General features: G+C 44.7%; 1 protein-coding gene across 1 annotated transcript in view; it reads right to left on the minus strand.

Moving 5' to 3' along the window:
- ULK2 (unc-51 like autophagy activating kinase 2) overlaps positions 1 to 15735 on the minus strand; it is a 69688-nt gene extending 53953 nt beyond the window's left edge. The window contains exons 1-5 of the mRNA XM_041000213.1: positions 15100 to 15735; positions 13687 to 13779; positions 12561 to 12602; positions 889 to 921; positions 574 to 610 (exon numbers count right to left, since the gene is read on the minus strand). Coding sequence (XP_040856147.1) covers positions 574 to 610; positions 889 to 921; positions 12561 to 12602; positions 13687 to 13779; positions 15100 to 15210 — 316 coding nt within the window. The 5' untranslated portion in view covers positions 15211 to 15735. The remainder of the gene's footprint in view (positions 1 to 573; positions 611 to 888; positions 922 to 12560; positions 12603 to 13686; positions 13780 to 15099) is intronic.
- Between the last annotated feature and the right edge of the window lie 4067 nt (positions 15736 to 19802).

A 19802-nucleotide genomic window follows, 5' to 3' on the forward strand; every position in this document is an offset into this window, starting at 1 on the left:
TTAGAGGGACACAGTTTGATCTGAAGCTTCATAAACTACAACGTATACATTTTGCCTTCAGAATTTCAAGTACCTTCTGGCACTAAAATCCTACTGCAGAGCCAGGAATAATTTCAGTACCACCTTTAGTTCCTTGTGATGTTGCTGGATTTTTTAAATTGCAAGCTACGTTCACATAAATGTATTCTTCCACTAAGATTTTTCTGTCTGGAAGAAATAAAAGGTTCCCCAATGGCAACTCAATTATGTCTTTTGAAGAACAAAACAAATTAAATTTGGCTTCTTTCCTCTTGGGGAGCAGATTCATCTCTTAAGCAGTGTCAGACACACAGAGAAAAGGTAGTATTTACAAACAAGTAAATTTAAGAACAAAACCACAACAAACTGTTGGTTAGTAAAAAGTGGCTACATGTTAAACAAATACAAAAATAGTTGTTGAATGTCTATATAAAGTGCAGGAAGCAAGGACAGCACATTTCAGAAGTACTTTTTGTGGATTAAACAGACTGAAGTACGACCTATATTGAACACACAGACACACACACACGCACACACACACACACACAAAATTACCTTGTAAATAATCTGCCAGGTCTCCACCATTGCAATACTGATATTAAAAAGAAAAAGTTATTACAGTCAGTGCCTCAACATTAACTCAGTCCATTCTCAGTTAACTTTAATTATCTATTTGCATATAACATAAGTCTAGTCTAAAAATATAATTATAAAATCAAAAATTTTTAATTTTACATTCCTTAAATGAAAATCAGATCCTGAATTGATTTTATTAACTCATATTTTCATATCATAATCTGTCAATTTTAAAGTGCAGATTAATCAAAGGCAATGTAAAAAAAATGAAACAAAAGCTTGTATTCTACATACCTCCATCACAAGAAAGACAGAGTTGGGTAATTCCTGAAAAGTAAATGCATGCCACTTAGATTAGAAAAAAAGTAAGCAAAAAAGTATGGTATTTAAACAATAGTACACTTGTATGTGATTAACTTAGCAAGATGAAATCACAAAATCCATTCAAAAGTGAAACTAATATTCCTAACACAAAGCTTAAAGCAACTCCTTTTCAAAGTCAACCCAAATTCTGACTAACGCCAATACAAGTCCTGAAAAAGTTCAATTCTGTGTGAAAAGAATTAGAGAGAAATCTCTCTCTTGTTTACAATTGACCTAAAATAATATTTAAGACTGAAAGCATGGTACATTTGCCACTTGTTCAAAGAGAAGGGTTCTTTTGTCCTCAGGCAAGCACATTCACTTTGAAAAGTCTATGACTCAGTCACAAAATGACTTCTAATCCCCTCTATCCACTCTAAATGCATAATCTGATTTCTGGAACACGTGACCCAGGTCATCTGGTGTTTTTATTTTTCTAGTGTTTATATTTATTGCGGTCAACCCATGAACAGAGGATTGCTGGCAAAAGGAAGATGTTTCCTCACATGATCCCGACATGTTCCAGGATTTCAAGAAACTGATCTGATGAGTTTTCTGTATTCTCTCAAATTCCTATTTTAAGTTTTGTGAAAACCAAAGTATACTGTAGTGCATATATGTTTTAAATATATATATTTTTTTAATTTTTCAGAGGGAGAAAGTAAAATGGTGATTGCTCTGAACCACAAGAACTACGGGTCAGCTGTCTACATATTCTCTCTCCCATGCGGAAATTAAAGACAAAGTTAAACTGAACTTAAAATACTGGCTACTAGAGACTGGGAAAAGTTGGGGAGAGAGCTGGGGGGAGATCCAAGGGTACCAAGAACATAGCCGGAAGCCAGGTTCCAGTGTTCCACACAGTGAAGCAACTGAGTTTCACAATAACATACTATTTACTACATAAAGACCTCAAAGAGGAGCTGGTAGGCTGCAAACATGGGGAAAGGGTAGGGAGGTAGAGACACCAATACCCTGGTTTAACCAGTTTGCAATTAAGCACGTGTTGAAAGATTACATTATGACCTGCACAAGTATAAAAGTTAAACCAAAAAGCTTTTAAACAATAAAAAATGGGAGGGGGAGGGGAATAGGAAAAGGATGGGCATTTGGTACAGCAGTGAGACACACCAGCATCCTATACTAATTCTGATCCAGCCTCCTGCTGACGTGCACCCTGAGAGATAGCAGGTAACAGCTCAGGTGCTATGGTCCCTGTCACTTCTGTAAGACTCAGTCTGAGCTCCAGACTCCTAACCTTGGTCTAGCCCAGTCCAAACTGCTGCAGGCATCTGGGGAGTGAAACTCTATGTGAGAGTTGTCCCTGTCTGTTTCTCTGTACATTTCCAAAATTAATGAATAAAATGTTAAAAAAGAAAAAGAAAAGAAAAAAGAAAAAACACTGGGCTAGCACCATGGTGTAGTAGTAGACTGATCTCTGTCACCAGCATCCCATAAGGGCACAGCTGCTCCACTTGCAACCCAGCGTCCTGCTAGTGGCCTGTGAAGCAGCAGAGGATGGCTCAGGTGATGTGGCCTGGAGGAGGCTCCTGGCTTCAGACTCACTCAGCTCCGGCCACTGCAGGCATCTGGGGAGTGAACCAGCAGGTGGAGGATGGATCTCTGCCTCTCCTCTCTGCGCATGTGTGCTATTCAAACGGAAATAAAACCTTTTAAAATGAAAAATAAATGTATTAAGGGGAAAAACGGGAGTATCTGTTTAGGGGCCAGAATTGTGGTATACAGGTTAAGGTGCAGCACCTGAAACACTGGCATCCCGTATCAGAACTCGGGCTTAAATCCACTGTTCTGCTTCCAATCCAGCACCTTTCTAACGTGACTGAGAGAGACTAAAATCCGTGGGCACCTGCATTATGCAGGAAACTCAGATGGAGTTCCAGACTCCTGGCTGCAGCCTGACCCAGACTTGGCTGGTACAGCCATTTGGGAAGTGAACCAGCAGACAGAAGGTCTTCTGATCTCTCCTTTTTTGTCATTCTGCCTTTGAAATAAATAATAATCAATTTTTTATTTTAAAGAAACTCTGTTCATCAAAATAAGTCATTAAGGAAATGAAAAGGCAAGTAACCGTGTGGGATAAATCATTTTCAATACATGTATCTGCAAAGGACTGTGGCCACAACTCACGTATGTAAAGAATAAATTAATAACAAAAGGTAACCAACATACAAGAACAAGTAATTATTTTTAAAAGTCCCTGTGGGTGATCCTGGGTGTCAGTATTGAGGGTACCTAGGTTCAGATCCTCACTCCAGTTCCTAAGTCCAGCTTCTTCTACTGCACACCTTGGGGGGCAGCAGGCGATGGTTCAAGCACCCAAGTTCCTCTCACCTGAGTGGGAGACCCGGATGGAAGTGCAGGCCTTTCCTTCAGCCCAGCTGTGTGGGCATCTGCAGTTAAGCCAAAGGTTGGGAAATCTGTCTCTTACCCTCTCTATACCTTTCAAATAATTAAAAAAATAAATAAGCTAATCAACAGGAAAACAAAAAACTCACAAGGCAATTAAAAAACACTTAAGTGGCTAATTAATTCACAAAATGTACTAAAATTAGTAATTATCAGGAAAATACTAATTAAAATCCCAATTATATTCCTCACCAGAATAACTAAAATTCTGAAGTACTAACAAAGATGTGGAGCTGCCAAGGAATGCACAGCAACTATTGGTAGGCAACTCACGGGCTGGGCCTACATACATCCTATGATCCAGAAACTTGTCCTAGAGTTAATCCATGCAAGATCTGATTCAACACAAAGGAACAGTAAAGAGGCTTAAAGGAGGAACCACAGCAATGAGACATGTTCATTCCTTCTGCCTATTCTCTTATGGGGCACCGGAGTACAGCAGATGCAAAAATAACATAGCTAGGAGGCACTGCTTTGGAATATGCCCTCGGGAACAGGCGATTTTTTTTTTTAATGCTGCACTTATTTATAAAAATGTTGAAAGCAATGGATGCATGAATATAGAGATTTAAAAGAAAACAAAGACCCAGAGGATAGACAACAATGGCTTATTCTGGGAAAAAGAAATAAAAAAGGGTCAAGGGGCGTCTCTTTTTTACTTTGTATATGGGTAGACCATCTAAACTATATTAAGGTCCTATTACTATAATTTCAAAAACAATAAAATCAATGGAACCAAGCCAGCAGGTTCTTTGAGAATTCACATGCCTAGAAGCCGAAATGGAAAAACCAAGTGTACGACACATAGCAAAAGAAAAGAGGCAACAAGGAAAAGACTCTAAAGAAAACTTCTTGGTTCCTGAGAGCGACTGCCTTACATCTCACTTCCATATTTCTTAGTTCATCGCCAATTCACCTAACTTCTGTAGGTTATCTCAGAGGAAAAGATAAGGGCAAACAAGAAAAAAAACAAATCCTCAGGTTTATTGCCCCTGGGGTGACCTGGCACTAGACAGTCTCAGAGCATTCTATAAATAAGCAGAGCTGGGAATATCCCCACTTTAGTGAGGAGAGCTATTAACATGGAAGAAGAAATGGCCTGCTCAAGATCCTAAGTCTAGTCCATTTCAAAGCACTCTTTGCTTTCAAAGAAGCTTTCCTTCTTTCCACCCAGAGCTCTTCTTCATAGGTCACTTCTTTGCTCATTCTGACCATAATCTCTCACCCACTGAGAGAGGTAAATCAGTAACAGGAATTTGTTTTCTTACAAAACTAGAAGCTGAAAGTCCATCAAGGCACAGACAAGAATGGGTGTCTGGTGGGAGCTGTCCAGTAACAGCCACGCACAGATGACTGGGGGGGGTGAGGTGGCTCTACAGGCACTGACTCAACAAGTGAGGGCTCTGCTCTCCAAACCACATCCCCCAGTACCATCTCCTTGAGGAGGAGTAATGTCAACTCATCAATTCTGGGAAGACATAAACATACAGATCATCACAGATAAAGCTCTTAAAATCTTATGAAAGTCAGTTCTAGCTTACTGATCTGACATAAGACAACAAAAGTTTGTGGAAAAATCTCTTCCTTAATACACAGTCAAGAGCACTAATTACACCAAAGATTGCCAAACCATCTAGAGGTACCACACTGATCTCAAGTACCCACCTAATCTGAACCTGATTTCCCCATAATTCTTCAAATTGCCTAAATACTCATTTCAACAGTCCTAAAGAAGAAATGCTCTTCTATAGTTATCATCAGAATAAGAGCCTTGGATAACCTGCCAGGCTTCCTGGAAAACAGTTGAATCCTTACATCATTCCTTTGCACATAAGTTCTGGAAAGTAACATGTAAATAAAAAAACTGAACTAAAAGTGCTAGCAAAAAAACAAAAAACAAAAAACAAAACCAAACATGGGGACATTTTTATAATTGCAGGGTGGGGGTGGAGAAATCCTTCAATGACAAGAAACCTACAAGCCATTTTACTATATACTTCCATGTATTAAAAAAAAAAGAGGTTAAAATCAGATTAAACCAACTAAAAAAAAGTCCAAAGTAGAAAAATACTGATATACAGTAAAGAATTATCCATTTTGAGTTCCCTCCACCACCCCCTGCAGCCTGAGTATCCAAGTCCTATCAATTCTCTCTCTTAAACATCTCCCCAACTTTTCCAGACCATATGTGCTAATCTCCTCAATTTCTGTATGTGACTATACCACTATTTATTCAACTATTCATTTACTAAGGGACATTTACTTGTTTCTATAGACACATTAAGTAATGCTGCATTAGTAATTACTGGACAGGTCCCACACTTTAATGTCTATGAAATGCAAGGCCAGGAATTCATGGCTGCTCAGTAAAAGGGATATCCATTTGCAATGGAAACAGATATTCCTCTTTATTCAACTATTTTTCAATTACCGAGTACATTACAAGACCCTAGTTAGGTACGAGCTATTTGTTAGCAATAAATGATGAAATTTAAGTGCCCTGTTCTCCTGAAGCTTAAATTCTAACAACAAACAAAAGAAGTAGATACAACATGTGAGAGGGTGCTCAGTGCTTTGGGGTAAAGTATGGAAGAAAGCTCGAGAATGCTGGAAGAATGCTCGAGTGCGGGAAGAGGCGACTGCAATGTTGTGGAGGCTCAAGAGGGCCTCCCTGAGAACACAGGACATGGATAAGGACCTCCAGGAGGAGAAGGCCCAGGGCCAGGTTCCAGGGTATCCTGGGAACCATGGGGAGGCAGGTGTCTGAGCAGAAGCAGCCAGAGGAGTCCTGCCGAACCGGCTGGGCTGCAGTAACAGCACTGTGGCTTTTACTCTGACAGAGCTGAGGAACACTGCAAGGCTCCAGAAGGAGGGACAGCACACGCTGGCCTGCCCCAACAGGATCCCTCTTGAGGCAAGTTGGAAATATTTTTTGCGGAAAAATAAAGCAAAAGGGCAGAAAAGGGAATTACCAGACAGTAATCCAGAAGTGGCTTAACAACTCACATTTCTACAAGTGACAGACACAGGAGAATACAATACTCACGGGAATCCCAACCAATTCCGCTATTAAATATTACTGTTCTTAAAAAACCAGAGGAGTCATTTATTTAAAACTTTGCTCTGTTTATCGGAGAGGCAGAGAGAGTGCCCATCTGCTGTTTCACTCCTCAAGCTGGAATTGGGCGGAAATGGTACTTCAACCCAGGCAACAGGATATGGGATGGGGGCATCCTACCTGGAATCTTGACAACTAAGCAAATGCTGACACCTTGGTACTTTTATTTAAAAAAGAAAAGTGAAAGAGGAGGAGAAAGGTAGAGAGGTTTACTTCCCAGATGGCTACAACAGCTGGGGCCGGCTAAGTCAGACAAAGGCAGGAGTCTTGTCCAGGTCTCCCACGTGGGTTGCAGGGGTCTAAGGACTTGGGTATCCCTGGCTGCTTTTTCCAGCGCTGGACAGGAAATGAAGCATCACAAGCAGTGTCCTGATCCACTATGCTACCTTCACCAATTAGATGAGTAAAAAGTGTCATCGTTATCCTAATTTACCTTCTCCTACTAGTTCATTTATTAGCTACTTTTACGTTTATTCTGAAAACCGACAATTCTCATGCTTTTCTTACTTTTTTGACTCCCTTTTCCTCACCAATTTATCAGAGGATTTAAGTGATTCAGCGCTATCTGCCTATTATTTGTTTTTTTTAATATTTATTTATTTATTGGAAAGTCAGATATACAGAGAGGAGGAGAGACAAAGATCTTCCATCCGATGATTCACACCCCAAGTGAGCACAACAGCCGATGTTATGCCGATCCGAAGCCAGGATCCACGAACTTCTTCTGGGTATCCCACATGAGTGCAGGGTCCCAAGGCTTTGGGCCTTCCTCAACTGCTTTCCCAGGCCACAGGCAGGGAGTTGGATGGGAAGTGGGGCTGCCGGGATTAGAACTGGCACCCATATGGGATCCTGGTGCGTTCAAGGTGAGGACTTAAGCCGCTAGGCCACACCGCCAGGCCCTGCCTATTATTTGTTGCAAGTATTTTTCAAACTATTATTTGCCAACTGCCCCTTTTTGCATCTACTGGGATGTAATTTGCATAAACATTAATTTAAACATACAACTCCGTGGCGAGCTGTAGCAAAGGTATAGAGCAGCGCATCTACTCCACCAATCCAAGTGTGTAACATTTCCAACTGCCCTGAAAGATCCTTCCTGCACTTGTGATCAAGCCCGGCTGCTCAGAGGCACCCTCTGCCACTCCCCCGATTCCTATCATGGAGCTAGTTCCGGCTCTTCCTCAACTACACAGAAGCAATACAGACTGGCCTCTTGCTAACAGAACATCAAGAGACCCGTACACAGCACGACACATACTACTGTGCCTTTTTGGGCATAGCAATATGTTCAGGGTTTTACATGTGACATAAAACAATTTATGTTTCTAAGTCCTTAATCTTGTAGTGTTGGGGTTTATTATTCTGATTTAAAATGTCTCTATGTACTTTGAGTTATATTCAGTCATCTAAATATTACACAAAATGGTTATTATTTATGTGATGTATTTAAACCTTTCATTCATTTGGAAATTATTTTGGAAAATGATGAAAATAGGGTTTCAACTTTTTCTCAGATGTCTCAGTTTGGCCTGCACCATATTTAAATAAATCATTTTGCTTATACTGTACTAAAATTACCAGGAGGGGGGATATTCACCCACCAAATATTTACCTCCTGCCCAGAACATGCAAGGAAAGCCTGTCTTTTGAAAAACAATCAGGGGCCTGGGTAATAGCATAGCGGTTAAGTCCTCGCCTTGCACGCAACAGGATCCCATATGGGCGCTGGTTCTAATCCCGGCAGCTCCACTTCCCATCCAGCTCGCTGCTTGTGGCCTGAGAAACCAGCAGAGGACAGCCCAAAGCCTTGGAACTCTGCACCCATGTGGGATACCCAGAAGAAGCTTCTGGCTTTGGATCTGAGCAGCTCCAGCCGTTGTGGCCACTTGAGTAGTGAGCCAGTGGATAGTAGAACTTCCTTTCTGTGTTTCCTCCTCTCTGACTATCTGGCTCTCCAATAAAAATAAATAAATCTTAAAAAAAAAAATAGTCAGGATACTGCAGACCTCTTCCATGGCCATGTACGGTGTTCAGAATGAAACTCCCCGTGAGGCCTGTGCAACTGTACAGCATCACCCTACCTGCTCTCTAACCCCTGACCCCCGGCACAGGGACCTTCTGCCAGGTGCTCACTCTGAGCCATCTCTCCTGTGGCTTCATCACCTCAGGAAGCCCACTTGCTCTTCTCCTGCCAACCCCAGCCAAGCCTTCTTCTGTCCTGCCTCGAGTCTACTGAGACATCACTTCTTCAGGGAGCCTGCCCTGGACTCCCCCGCTCCCAGGCCCCAAGTGCCCTCCAAACCTCTCCAACTACTCTTCCTTTCGCCACTTAGAACATTGTTTACCGCTGTCTTCCCCAGTATACTGTGTCACAAGGGCAAGATCATCTTTGGTTTATAACCATTGTATTAACTGGCTCAAGAAATACTAATCCCAACATTAGTAGAAAATATTAATACAGCAAAAGTGCCACAGAATGGCAACAGCAAAGTCATGGGAGAAGTACAAAAATGCAAAATACAAGATATGCAACGCACTGACTCAAAAAACTAAAGGTTAAAGCCTTCAGATTTTTCCCCTATGCAATTATCAAAATAAACTGGTTTAACCTTTCAGAAGGCAACATGGTAGTATCTCAGAGCAGTTTCACTTCAAGCACTTTATTCTACAGGAGCTGTAAGCAAGACAAGAGGCAAGCATTTGACAGTGATTCAACTGAAGCTGGCTGAGGACTGGCAATGCTACGCCTTAACCTACAACATGGGAGCCCACAGTAGAGTCCAGTTCAGGTCCTGGGTCCGACTCAACTCCATGCTGATGCACCTTGAAGGGCAGCGGAAGAAGCCCCTGCCACCCATAGGGGAGACCCAGATGCAGCTGCTAGCTCCCATCCTCAAGCCAGGCCCAGCTCCAACCACTGCATCCATTCAGAGAATGAACAAATGGAAAATCGATCTCTCTTCCCACCACTCTTCATCACTCTTTCAAATAAATGTAAATACAATCTTAAGGAACAAAAGCAAAGAAGAGGTTGGCTGAGATAATGACATATTGGATTGCCTGGATTTAAGTCCTGACATTGTTTTCCTATAAATTCCAGCTTCCCACTTCCAGTGCACATCCTGGGAGACAACAGGTGCTAATGGAAGTAGCTGTATTTAAAACACCCAAATTGAGTCCCAGCTTCCAGGCTCTGGCCTAGCCCAACCCCAGCTGCTGAGAACCAGGAGTGGAAGCTCTAATAAAGCAGGTTAAACAACAACAGGAAGATTCATACACAAGTTTTCTGTGAAGTACTGTTTCTAATAGTAAAAAGTAAGAATCCAAATGGCCATACTTGGGTTTTAAGTATATGAATTATCATCTAACTGTATATTAATGTACTGATTGTAAAGGATATCCAAGATACACTAAGCTTAATTAAAACAAGTTGCAGTTCCATACACATACTATTAACAACAACTAGAAGTTTAAAATTAAGTATGTGGGGGCCCGGCGTGATAGCATAGCAGCTAAAGTCCTTGCCTTAAACGTGCCGGGATCCCACATGAACCCTGGTTCTAATCCCGGTAGCCCCGCTTCCCATTCAGCTCCCTGCTTGTGGCCTGGGAAAGCAGTCGAGGACGGCCCAAAGCCTTGGGACCCTACACCCATGTGGGAGACCCAGAAGAACTCCTGGCTCTGGGCTTCGGATTGGCTCAACTCCAGCCGTGGCGGCTATTTGGGGAATGAACCATCGGATGGAAGATCTTCCTCTCTGTCTCCTCCTCTCTGTATATCTGCTTTTCCAATAAAAATTTTAAAAAGCTTTTTTTTAAAAATTAAGTATTTGGCTACAGATTAATTTACAAAATTCTAAAAGAAACACACCAAATAGCAATTACCTTACAGAACTGCTATTACTTCTTTTTAAAGACACAGCAAGACGGCGACAGAGAGAATCTTTCATACCTGTTCACTTGCCAAATGATCACAACATCCAACAGCCAGGCTAAAGACGGGAGCCATGAACTCCAGCCAAGCCTCCCACAAGAGCGGCAGGAGTCCAGCCCTCAAGCTTTCATTTGCTGCTTCCAAGTGCACTGGCGGTAAGGCGAGCAGAAGCCAAGGAGCCAGGACTGAACTGGCACTGGCGGCAAGGCGAGCAGAAGCCAAGGAGCCAGCACTGAACTGGCACGCGGGCATGGAACACAGACATCCCCAGTGGCAGCAACTTGCTGACTCCACCATTTCTCTTTTAATTTATCATTTTTACAATGTTTATTTTCACCATGGTTATGTTATTTTTACAATTACATAGAAATGATCTATCTTCTGCCCTAAAAGCAACATCTACCCTGTCTTGTCAGAGTTTTCTGTATTCCCAAGAAGGGGAAACGAAGAGTTGATCCTATGTCACAATTGTGTACGAGGAACGGACTTGCACTATTTGATGCTCTTGATATAGAGAGAGACTAAGACAAATGACATAAACAGCTCTGAGAAGATCAAACACCTCAACCAGAGACTACCAGGCAGATTCGTTTTGATGTAAGTTCTTCTCCTTTTTCTATTTAAATCAACTCGTTGCAGGTCTCCTCATGGCTGATTGGCAGCACCCTGAGTACTGGAGCCATCACCTGCGGCCTCCGAGGTGTGAACTAGTAAGAGAGTGGAATGGGAGGTGGAGCCCAGCAATTCGGATACAGGATGCCATGGTCTTAACCCAGTGAGCCAAACACTCACTCACCTTTCTTTCTAAACTTTTCTATAGTTCTCACAGGAAGGAATCACACCTATTTGAACAAGCAGTAAAATATACCCCACAGCACGTGCATATTCTGTAAAATTTCATACTCTCCAGTCAGAAATGTTAAAGCTGTGCATGCTATTTGACTTGCTAATTCCAGTTTTAGAAATTAAACTTGAAGCAAGCAGGCATATGCCCAAAAAGTACATACTGTTTGTTATGAGACAAACCTAAACACCTTATGAGCTTGAGTATTTGTGTTATGATAAAAGCACATGAAATTGAATACATTTTTAAAATGGTCATGTAAACTAGGCTATTTTGTGTCACCCCACTAACATCAGATACTTGGTTTTATTTACTGCTTCATTTCCTATACTCAGAACGATCCCTGGGCACATAGTAGTGACCCAAAAGTTTGCAAAGTGGATAACTGAGTGATCAAGTGAATATAGCAAAGGGGTCAGCTAGAAATACATATAGAAGAATCACAAAAGATGGTCCTTTGTTGGAATTCAATCGCTCAGATGAGTCAGATCAGAGGAAAGAAGTCATGAGAGTTGTGCCCCCTGGCATGCCCGGCTTTCTGGGAAGGAAGCAATGAATCCGCTGTTCCCTGAGCGGGTCTCACATGGTGACCACCACCCTAGCCAAGGCTGACTCTCGCATGTGACAGAGAACTGCTCAACACACTGCAGCCACTAACCATGTACCTCCTACTTCATTTTACAACGATGAAACAATGAAAACAATTGACAACGGTGCTCCACCCAGGAAATGGTCAATTTTGTCCAAAGTTGGGCTCCTGAGACGACTTAGAAGAGTTACTTGGACAATAGAGAAATTCTACATTATAGCAGAGGACTTCAGAACCAGACCTTCTTCCTCCAGAAAAAGAATGCCACTCAACAGCGGGGTGACCAGTACGTATAGTGTCCTTGTTTTTATCCATTTTCTTTTCTAGCATTTCTACAATTTGTAAGTATTGCTTTCATAACAAGAAAAAAAGCTCTATTTAATTTTCAAGAGCCTACAATAGTCTTCTTTATCACAGAAATACAAGGTCCAGTACCAATATTCCTCTACACAGCCTCCAACAACAATCCCCCTACATTAGCAATTGTTAGCAAGTTTACTCACGCAACCCATCATTTCAGCCTACTGTCCTGTGCTATTTTAAACAATGTTGTAATTAATAAATACATAAATCAAGCTGTACATCTGCTCAAAAAAACTAAGGTCGTTTATTTCTATTGAGATACATTTGTTTTTATATAACAATTTTTTTCAAAGTTTTTAAATTAAAAAAAAATCAAAATAAGGTACCTGAACATCATAGAGTGCTACAATATTTTCATGCTGAAGTTCCTGTTAAGGAAATTGAAAAAATATTTGTAGTCTAATCGTCTTAATACATTTCAATATGCAAATTAAAATACAAAAAAATAAACACCTACAATTACAGCACAGTACACCTCTAGACCCAGGCTATAACAATTCAACCTATTAAGCACAAGAAGCATGGTGCCTGGTTAACTTTTCTTAGATCCTGGGGAGTTTTGCACCATCATCAGCTTTTAGACTCCTGACCAATTAAGCAAATTTGGTTTACCAATTATGCCCTATAGATAGCATGGTTTTGATTTTCCTAACAGCTTGCTAACTTTAATATTCACTTTCTAGTAACAACAGAGATATAAAATACCAAACTTTTTAAAAAGCACATTATCTGGCTAAAAGAAAACAAAGTGTAATTCTTAACTCAGAACTATAACTGTTATCAAAGAGATCACCATAGAGCTTTGACGAAAGTCGGCTAAAGGTTAAATGAGGGTTCTACGATTACATTAGTTTGGAAATACTGGAACGCCAAGACTGGGATCATTTGAGTCAAATGTTTTGTGACTGTCCAAGAAGTATTTAGTAAAAAAGGATCTTTCAAATCTATGTCACCATGAAATGTTTTTTCCCCTCAAACCATCTTATTTGGATTATTCTGTGAGTGATTTAAAAGCACCACTCCCAAGAAAAGTATCTTTCTTCAATTTATTACAAAAAAAGAAAAGAATACGAGTCCTCCATCTTCCCCACCCCTCCCCAAATTTTTTTTGAATTAGAATCAATAGAAAAGCTAAACAAAGTGTGTGTGCCTCTTGTCAAACATTAACACAAGACTAGGAGAAAGAAAAAAAAATTTAAAAAAAAAACAAAACTTAAAAACAGTCTTCTTAGAATCCCTCCAACCAACATCTGGCCCAAGAGCCAAATATTTATTCTTAACTACAGCTTCAGAGAACTCAATGTTTCGATGAACTGAGCACCAAAAAATGAACAGCAGCCTCAATCTCTCCAACTTGGAACCAACTGTCACATTGCAAAGGTCATCATCATGCAGCGGTTTAACTTAGCAGAATGTTTAAACCAACACGAAATGTTACATAAGGTACCCTACCTTTAAGATTTTAATTTCCTTCCCAAGCAGTATCTGTGATTTTGACAAGTTCTTTTTATTAATACTTTTAATAGCTACCTCCCAGTCTGTTTTCTGAAAGGGAAAAACAGAGTTACTCCTGGAAGTTAATTCACAGAAACAAGTCAGCAGGGGGAAAAACAAAAAACAAGACTCCCCCCCCCCCAAAAAAAATCCTCTAAGCACAGAGATGGTTTTAGCAAATAAATGTACATACAGCACTGGGGGTGTGTGTGGGGGGGAACAGAACCTCAATGATTTCCTAAATTACAGTGTAGCTAGCCAATGTTCCACACAACACAGCTAGTAAAAATAATAGGCATTAAGACCACAGGGAGACCAGCATTCAATGCAAACCAGAAGAGACAGTTAACAAACCACCTGAAAGGTACAGGAATATGCGGATGTGAACCTGGAAGGTGACATGTGTAACTGGAAATAAGCGCTGGTTAGCCTGGCAGGATTGTGTGTCCCTTAATCTCTCCAAGTTATTCCCATCGTAAACGAGAGGCAGTTACCACCTCATCCAATAAACAACAAAGACAGCCTCCTTTCAACACGTCCCTTGGCACCAATCAACACTGCCAAGCCTTTCAAAATTCTTTAGATTCTAAAACCTCGGCTGACCCTACTTGCGAAACAGCAAAAAGAGTATTTTTTTTTTTTCTCAAAGGCTTGAACATGTGTTCATGTTTACTTGGCCTGAAAAATTAACCATCTTTTTTCCACTGGGATCCCGCGCAACCCAACAGCGGGGGAGTGGGGGGTGGGGGTGGGGGTGGGGGTTGGGACTTGTCGGGGTTGTAGGGCAACCAACTTTGGGGAGATTCCTTCTAGCTGGGAACAGCCCGAGGCCAGTGGGACACTGGCCCTGTTCTCCACTAGGCGTGCAATGATCAACCTCTCAGGCGACAACCTCTGGAAGCCCAGGGCGGAGGAGGGAAAAAAAAAAAAAGCTCCAGCCACGCTTGAGCCTCGAGATGCGCAAGGAGCTATGCAGTCATTTGGAGTGCAGAATTACTTCCACACTGGATGAACTCCCAGCCCCCATCTCCACCCCAAGCGCACTCTGGTTACCCAGCACCCTTGACAAGCAGGGGACATCAATGGGCCGGCGGCCGGCCGGTCGGTCGGTAGGTGGAGCGCTGCCTAGCGGCTCCGGCCTCAAAACAATCCCCTCTCGCCAACATCAAAACAAACCCCGTGGCACTGACAGCGCGCACAATGGCAGGCCCGGGGCCGCTGGCCAAGTTCGGGGTGGGGTAAGGGAAAAGAGATCAAGCCTTCTCTGTAGCTTCTCAGAGTTTCAAAAACCACCCAGTCCGGACTTGTGGGCCCAGGCGCCCTGGGCCTCGCCGCCCCGGGGTCGGCCGGCTTGGGCAGGCAAGCGCTCACCTGGCGATGCCGCCCCCGGAAGACCACGGCGAAGGCCCCGTGTCCCACGAGGTCCCTCTTGCTGTACTCGAAGTCTCCCACCACCTCCATGGCCGCGCCCCCCGGGGGCATGCAGCGAGCTGGCAGCAGCGCGGTACGGTGCGGTGGTACTGGTGGTGGTGGTGGTGGTCAGCACCGGGGACCCGCGGACCTGGGATGCGCCCGCGGGCGATGGGACTGGGGCTGCAGCGGCCCCGGGCCCGGTCGGACGCTCATGCCGAGAGGCCGGGGCGGAAAAAACGAGGGGCAGGAGGAGAGAGGCCGCCGCTCGGAGCTGGTGTCAGCGAGGCCTGGCCCGGCCCCTCCTCATGGCCTGGCCCGGCCCGACGCCGGCCGCGGGGGTCTCTGGTTGAAGCGGCCTCGGCACTGCCGTCACTGTGCGCCCCTGGAGCTAGACGCGCGGCCGGGAGAGGTGTGGAGTCCGGTGTTCCCCATAGTCCCTAGCTTGTTTCGGCCGCCCAGGCCCTTTTCTCCCGGGGACGGACGCTGGGGCTGTCCGGCTGCTGCGGCGGTCGCCGCCCTAAGACCGGCACAGCCCGGCTGCCCGCGCCCCACCGCCTCAAGCGGCAGCCAGCGCGCGCGCACACCACACACAGACACACACACACACACACGCGTGCGCGCGCCGGCCGCTCCCGCGCCGACTGCCGGCCCTCCGCGACGTCAGCACGTCTTGTAGGACGCAGCAAGCCCCGGCGAGCACGCTGCCTCCGCCGAGAAAAGGAGTGCGTGTCCCCTCAGGGCGCGGTCGCGCTCCCGATGGGGTCCCCCGGAATATCGCCCCTGAGACCCAGATGGAGTGAGACGAACTGCGGTGGCCACTGCTGCTTTACCGCCGGGCTACCGACCGGGAAGCCGAGCCAGGCCACGCCCTGAGGCGGGTCTCCCCCAGTGTTGGACTGCAGCTCGCGGACGGGACTTGGGGTGTCGCTGATGGCATCTCCCCAAGATCGACGTCCCCCCATCCGTCACATCTCCCCAAGATCGACGTCCCCCCCATCCGCCCCAGATCCCCAAGATCCCGGGAGGGCGAGGCAGTAACTCCCAGAGCCCAACCTTTCCCACGCCCCCAGAAGCCGGAGGTCACAGAGGGGCTGCCAGACCTCTGTTCTTTTCTGACCCTTCTCGTCCAAGGTCCCTGAAGAGAGAGGGATTTTTTTTTTTTTCCTGAGGCATGGCGGAGCAGCTTTGTGGGTTTCCCTTTCCTCTGGGAGAAGCCGATTTCATCCTCAGGGTCCTCTTCCCGGAGAGCTGCTTGTTTATACACAGACTCAGCGTCCATGCTGCTACTTCTTGTATTCTGCTAGTTTGAGGCGTTCTAGAACTTTCTTTTCTACCTGTGTATTCAAGTTATTCAATTTTCCCTCAAGATGTAGTCCTGTGAAAACATGCCATCCAAGTGTTGTAGCACATTCAAGTCCCCGTACTTCAGCTTTGTAAACATTTTTCTTTTTTAAAAGGTGTTTGTTCTTCCGGGTCTCTCTTGACCCACCTGGCAGATGAGTCCCTGAAGGCTGACACATCCAACCCAGAGCCCCGAAACTCTAAGGGAATGTCTTCTTGGATCAGTGTCTCCCCCCGCACCCCTCCTTCCACCCAGTCCACAGGTGATTTTCAGGTGGATAGAAACAAATTTTCTCAACTTCAGGACCGGAGACACTAGACCCACTGAGCCTAGTTTATCTGACAGATGTTTGGAGAATTCACTTCCTAGAAACCTTGCCTTGCAGAAGCAGGGAGTGGGACATTGTTGGAGGGCAGGGAGGCAATGGGGCAGGGAAAAAACGGACCAAGAGCAGTGCTGGCAGCGGTCCCTACCGGTGCCCAGGGAGCCGTGCTCGGTGTCCTGGAAGCGGCTGGTGTTGCTGGCTTTGGGGGCTGTGCACTGAGGCCCCTTGTTGGGCTTCAGAACTCTGAGAGAGCCGCACCCCGACCCCGCTGCTGCTCCCCTCTCTGTCCAGATGAGCACAAGGGAACCCTTCATTATCCGGCCCAGCATGCCCATCTGTGCCCATACCATTGCAAGCATCTTGCTGTGGTCTGGACCTTTGCGTGTCCTCAGAGGCCCCTGTGTTAAAGGTGTGATTGGTGAAAAGTTGGAGTCAGAAGCTATCAACACCAGTACCCTGATAAGAGACTTAAGTGTCATAACAAAGCTGAGGGAAACACCCCACGCCTGAGCTGTTTTTATTTTTGTTTTTGTTTTTCCTTAAGGTTTACCTATTTTGGTTCTGGGGTGGTCGCCTAGCATCTAAAGTCCCTGCCTTGAACACACCAGGATCCCATACAGGCGCCAGTTTTAATCCCGGCGACCCCACTTCCCATCCAGCTCCCTGCTTGTGGCCTGGGAAAGCAGTGGAGGATGGCCCAAAGCCTTGGGACCCTGCACCCATGTGGGAGACCTGGAGGAAGTTTCTGGCTCCTGGCTTCGGATGAACGCAGCAGCGGCAGTTACAGTCACTTGGGGAGTGAATCATCAGATGGAAGATCTTCCTGTCTCTCCTCCTCTCTGTATATATCTGACTTTGCAATAAAAATAAATGAATCTTTAAAAGGAAAAAGATTCACCTATTTGAAAGTCAGACACACACACACACGCGCACACACAGAGAGAGAGAGAGGTCTTCCATCCACTGATTCACTCCCTAAGGGGCTACAGTAGCCATGGCTGGGCTAAGCAGAGCATAGCAGAGGCCTAAGCAATTGGGCCATGCCCGCTGCTTCTCCCAGGATATTAGCAAGGAGCCAGATCAGAAGTGGAGCAGCAGGAACAAGCCCATATGGGATGCAAGCATTGACATTGGTATAGCCTTACTGGCTGTGCAACAGCTCCACTCGTCTCCCCCGGCCCCCTCAAAAGCTGTTTTTTAAGAAGCCAGCTGCAGTTCCCTAGAGTGGACGTGTATCCTGTCCTGTGTTCTCAGGTCAAGCCTGTGCCACTTGTACATAAGGAGATATGACCTTGAAGCTCATTATTGAGAAGGCATATTGGAGGTAGTGGGAGCTTTGCTAAGAGAATATTTATTTGGGACCGTGTCCATAATGATATCATGAAAAAAAAAATAGAGTGCAGATAAAATACAGGTTATGTTTCAGGGTTCCCAGTTACGCCTAAAAACCAAACTACCAGGAGCTGGCATTGTGAAATAGCAGATAAAGACACTGCCTTTGGTAACAGCATCCCATCCAACTCTCTGCTAATGGCCTGGGCAAAGCAGCAGAAGACTGCCCAAGTGCTTCGGCTGTGTGTGTGTGTGTGTGTGTGTGTGTGTGTCCCTCTCTGTCCGCAACTCTTTCAGATAAATAACTATGTCTTTTTCAGAAAGCAGCAAGCTGCCAGTAGAAGCAGGCCCTCGAAGGCAAAGGCTGTCCGTGTCTCTGTGTCCTCCCCTCTCATCAGCCCTCCTTCCCTGAGGCCACAACAGCAGCCTCCAACCAATCCTTTCCCTTCATATATTTATTTGTTGTTTGCACCTAGTAATTGTATATACTTACAGGGTACAGTGTGACATTTTAATACACAACATCAAATGTGATGATCAGATCAGGGCATCTGACACACCCATCTCATCAACATTTATCTTTTTCGTGTGTGAGTATTGGGATTTAAATCCCACTCCGCTACCTGTTTTGAAGTCCATGATTAATGGTTGTCATGCACTGTTAGCCTACTTTGAAAAAAAAAACAACTTTTTTTTTTTTAATTTAAAAGGCAGACTTGCAGAAAGAGAAGGAGAGACAAAAAGAAAATCTCCCATCCATTGGTTTACTCCCCAGAAAACTACAACAGCCAGAGTTGAGCTGGTCTGAAGCTAGGAGCAGGAGTTTCTCCTGGGTTTACCATGTGTGTGCAGGGACCCAAGGCCTTGGGCCATCCTCTGCTGCTTTCCCAGGTCACAGACAGGGAGCTGGATCAAAAATGGAGAAGCCAGGACACAAACCTATGCTTGTGTGAGATGCCAGTGAAACAGGCAGGTTAGTGTGCTATGCCACTGCACCAGCCCCTAAAAAAAAAATTTTTTTTAAGATTTATTTATTTGAAAGACAATTACATAGAAGAGAGGGGGAGAGAGAAGGAGAGAGAGAGAGAGAGGTTTCTCATCTAATGGTTCATTCCCCAAATAGCCACAAGGAACAGAGTTGAGAGAGGAGCCAGGAGCTTCACCGGGGTCTCCCACATGGGCCCAAGCACTTGGATCATCTCCTGCTGCTTTCCCAGGTGTATTACCGGGAGCTGCATTGGAGGCGGAGCAGCCAGGACTCAAAACTTTCTTGGCTGCAGATTTACCTGCTACGCCACAGAGCCAGCCCCTAAACCAAAAATGTTAAGACAGGGTTTTTTTTTCCCCCTAAGATTTATTGTTGATGATGTTTACATAGTTGAGAAGGGTGCACCCCCATGTGGACCACCAATCAGGATGAGAAGGGTTAAGGACTAGAGGAAAGTGAATGAGACCATTGTGTCCAATTTTCTTTATCTTCCTTCCATATCTGGGATAGTGGGAGAAAAGAAGGGGAGAAGCTCCACCCAGGATTCTAACCGCACCTGCACCCAGGGATGGAAGACAGCCACCCAATGTCATCCCTGGGTCCCTGATATGGAGCATGCTCTGAGAGTTCTGCTCAAGTGGTTTTAATAGTTCATAGATGTTGTTGATCCAAGG

Source organism: Ochotona curzoniae, unplaced genomic scaffold, assembly GCF_017591425.1.
Source record: "Ochotona curzoniae isolate NIBS_2020 unplaced genomic scaffold, NIBS_Ocur_1.0 scaffold_2453, whole genome shotgun sequence".
Lineage (NCBI taxonomy): Eukaryota > Metazoa > Chordata > Mammalia > Lagomorpha > Ochotonidae > Ochotona > Ochotona curzoniae.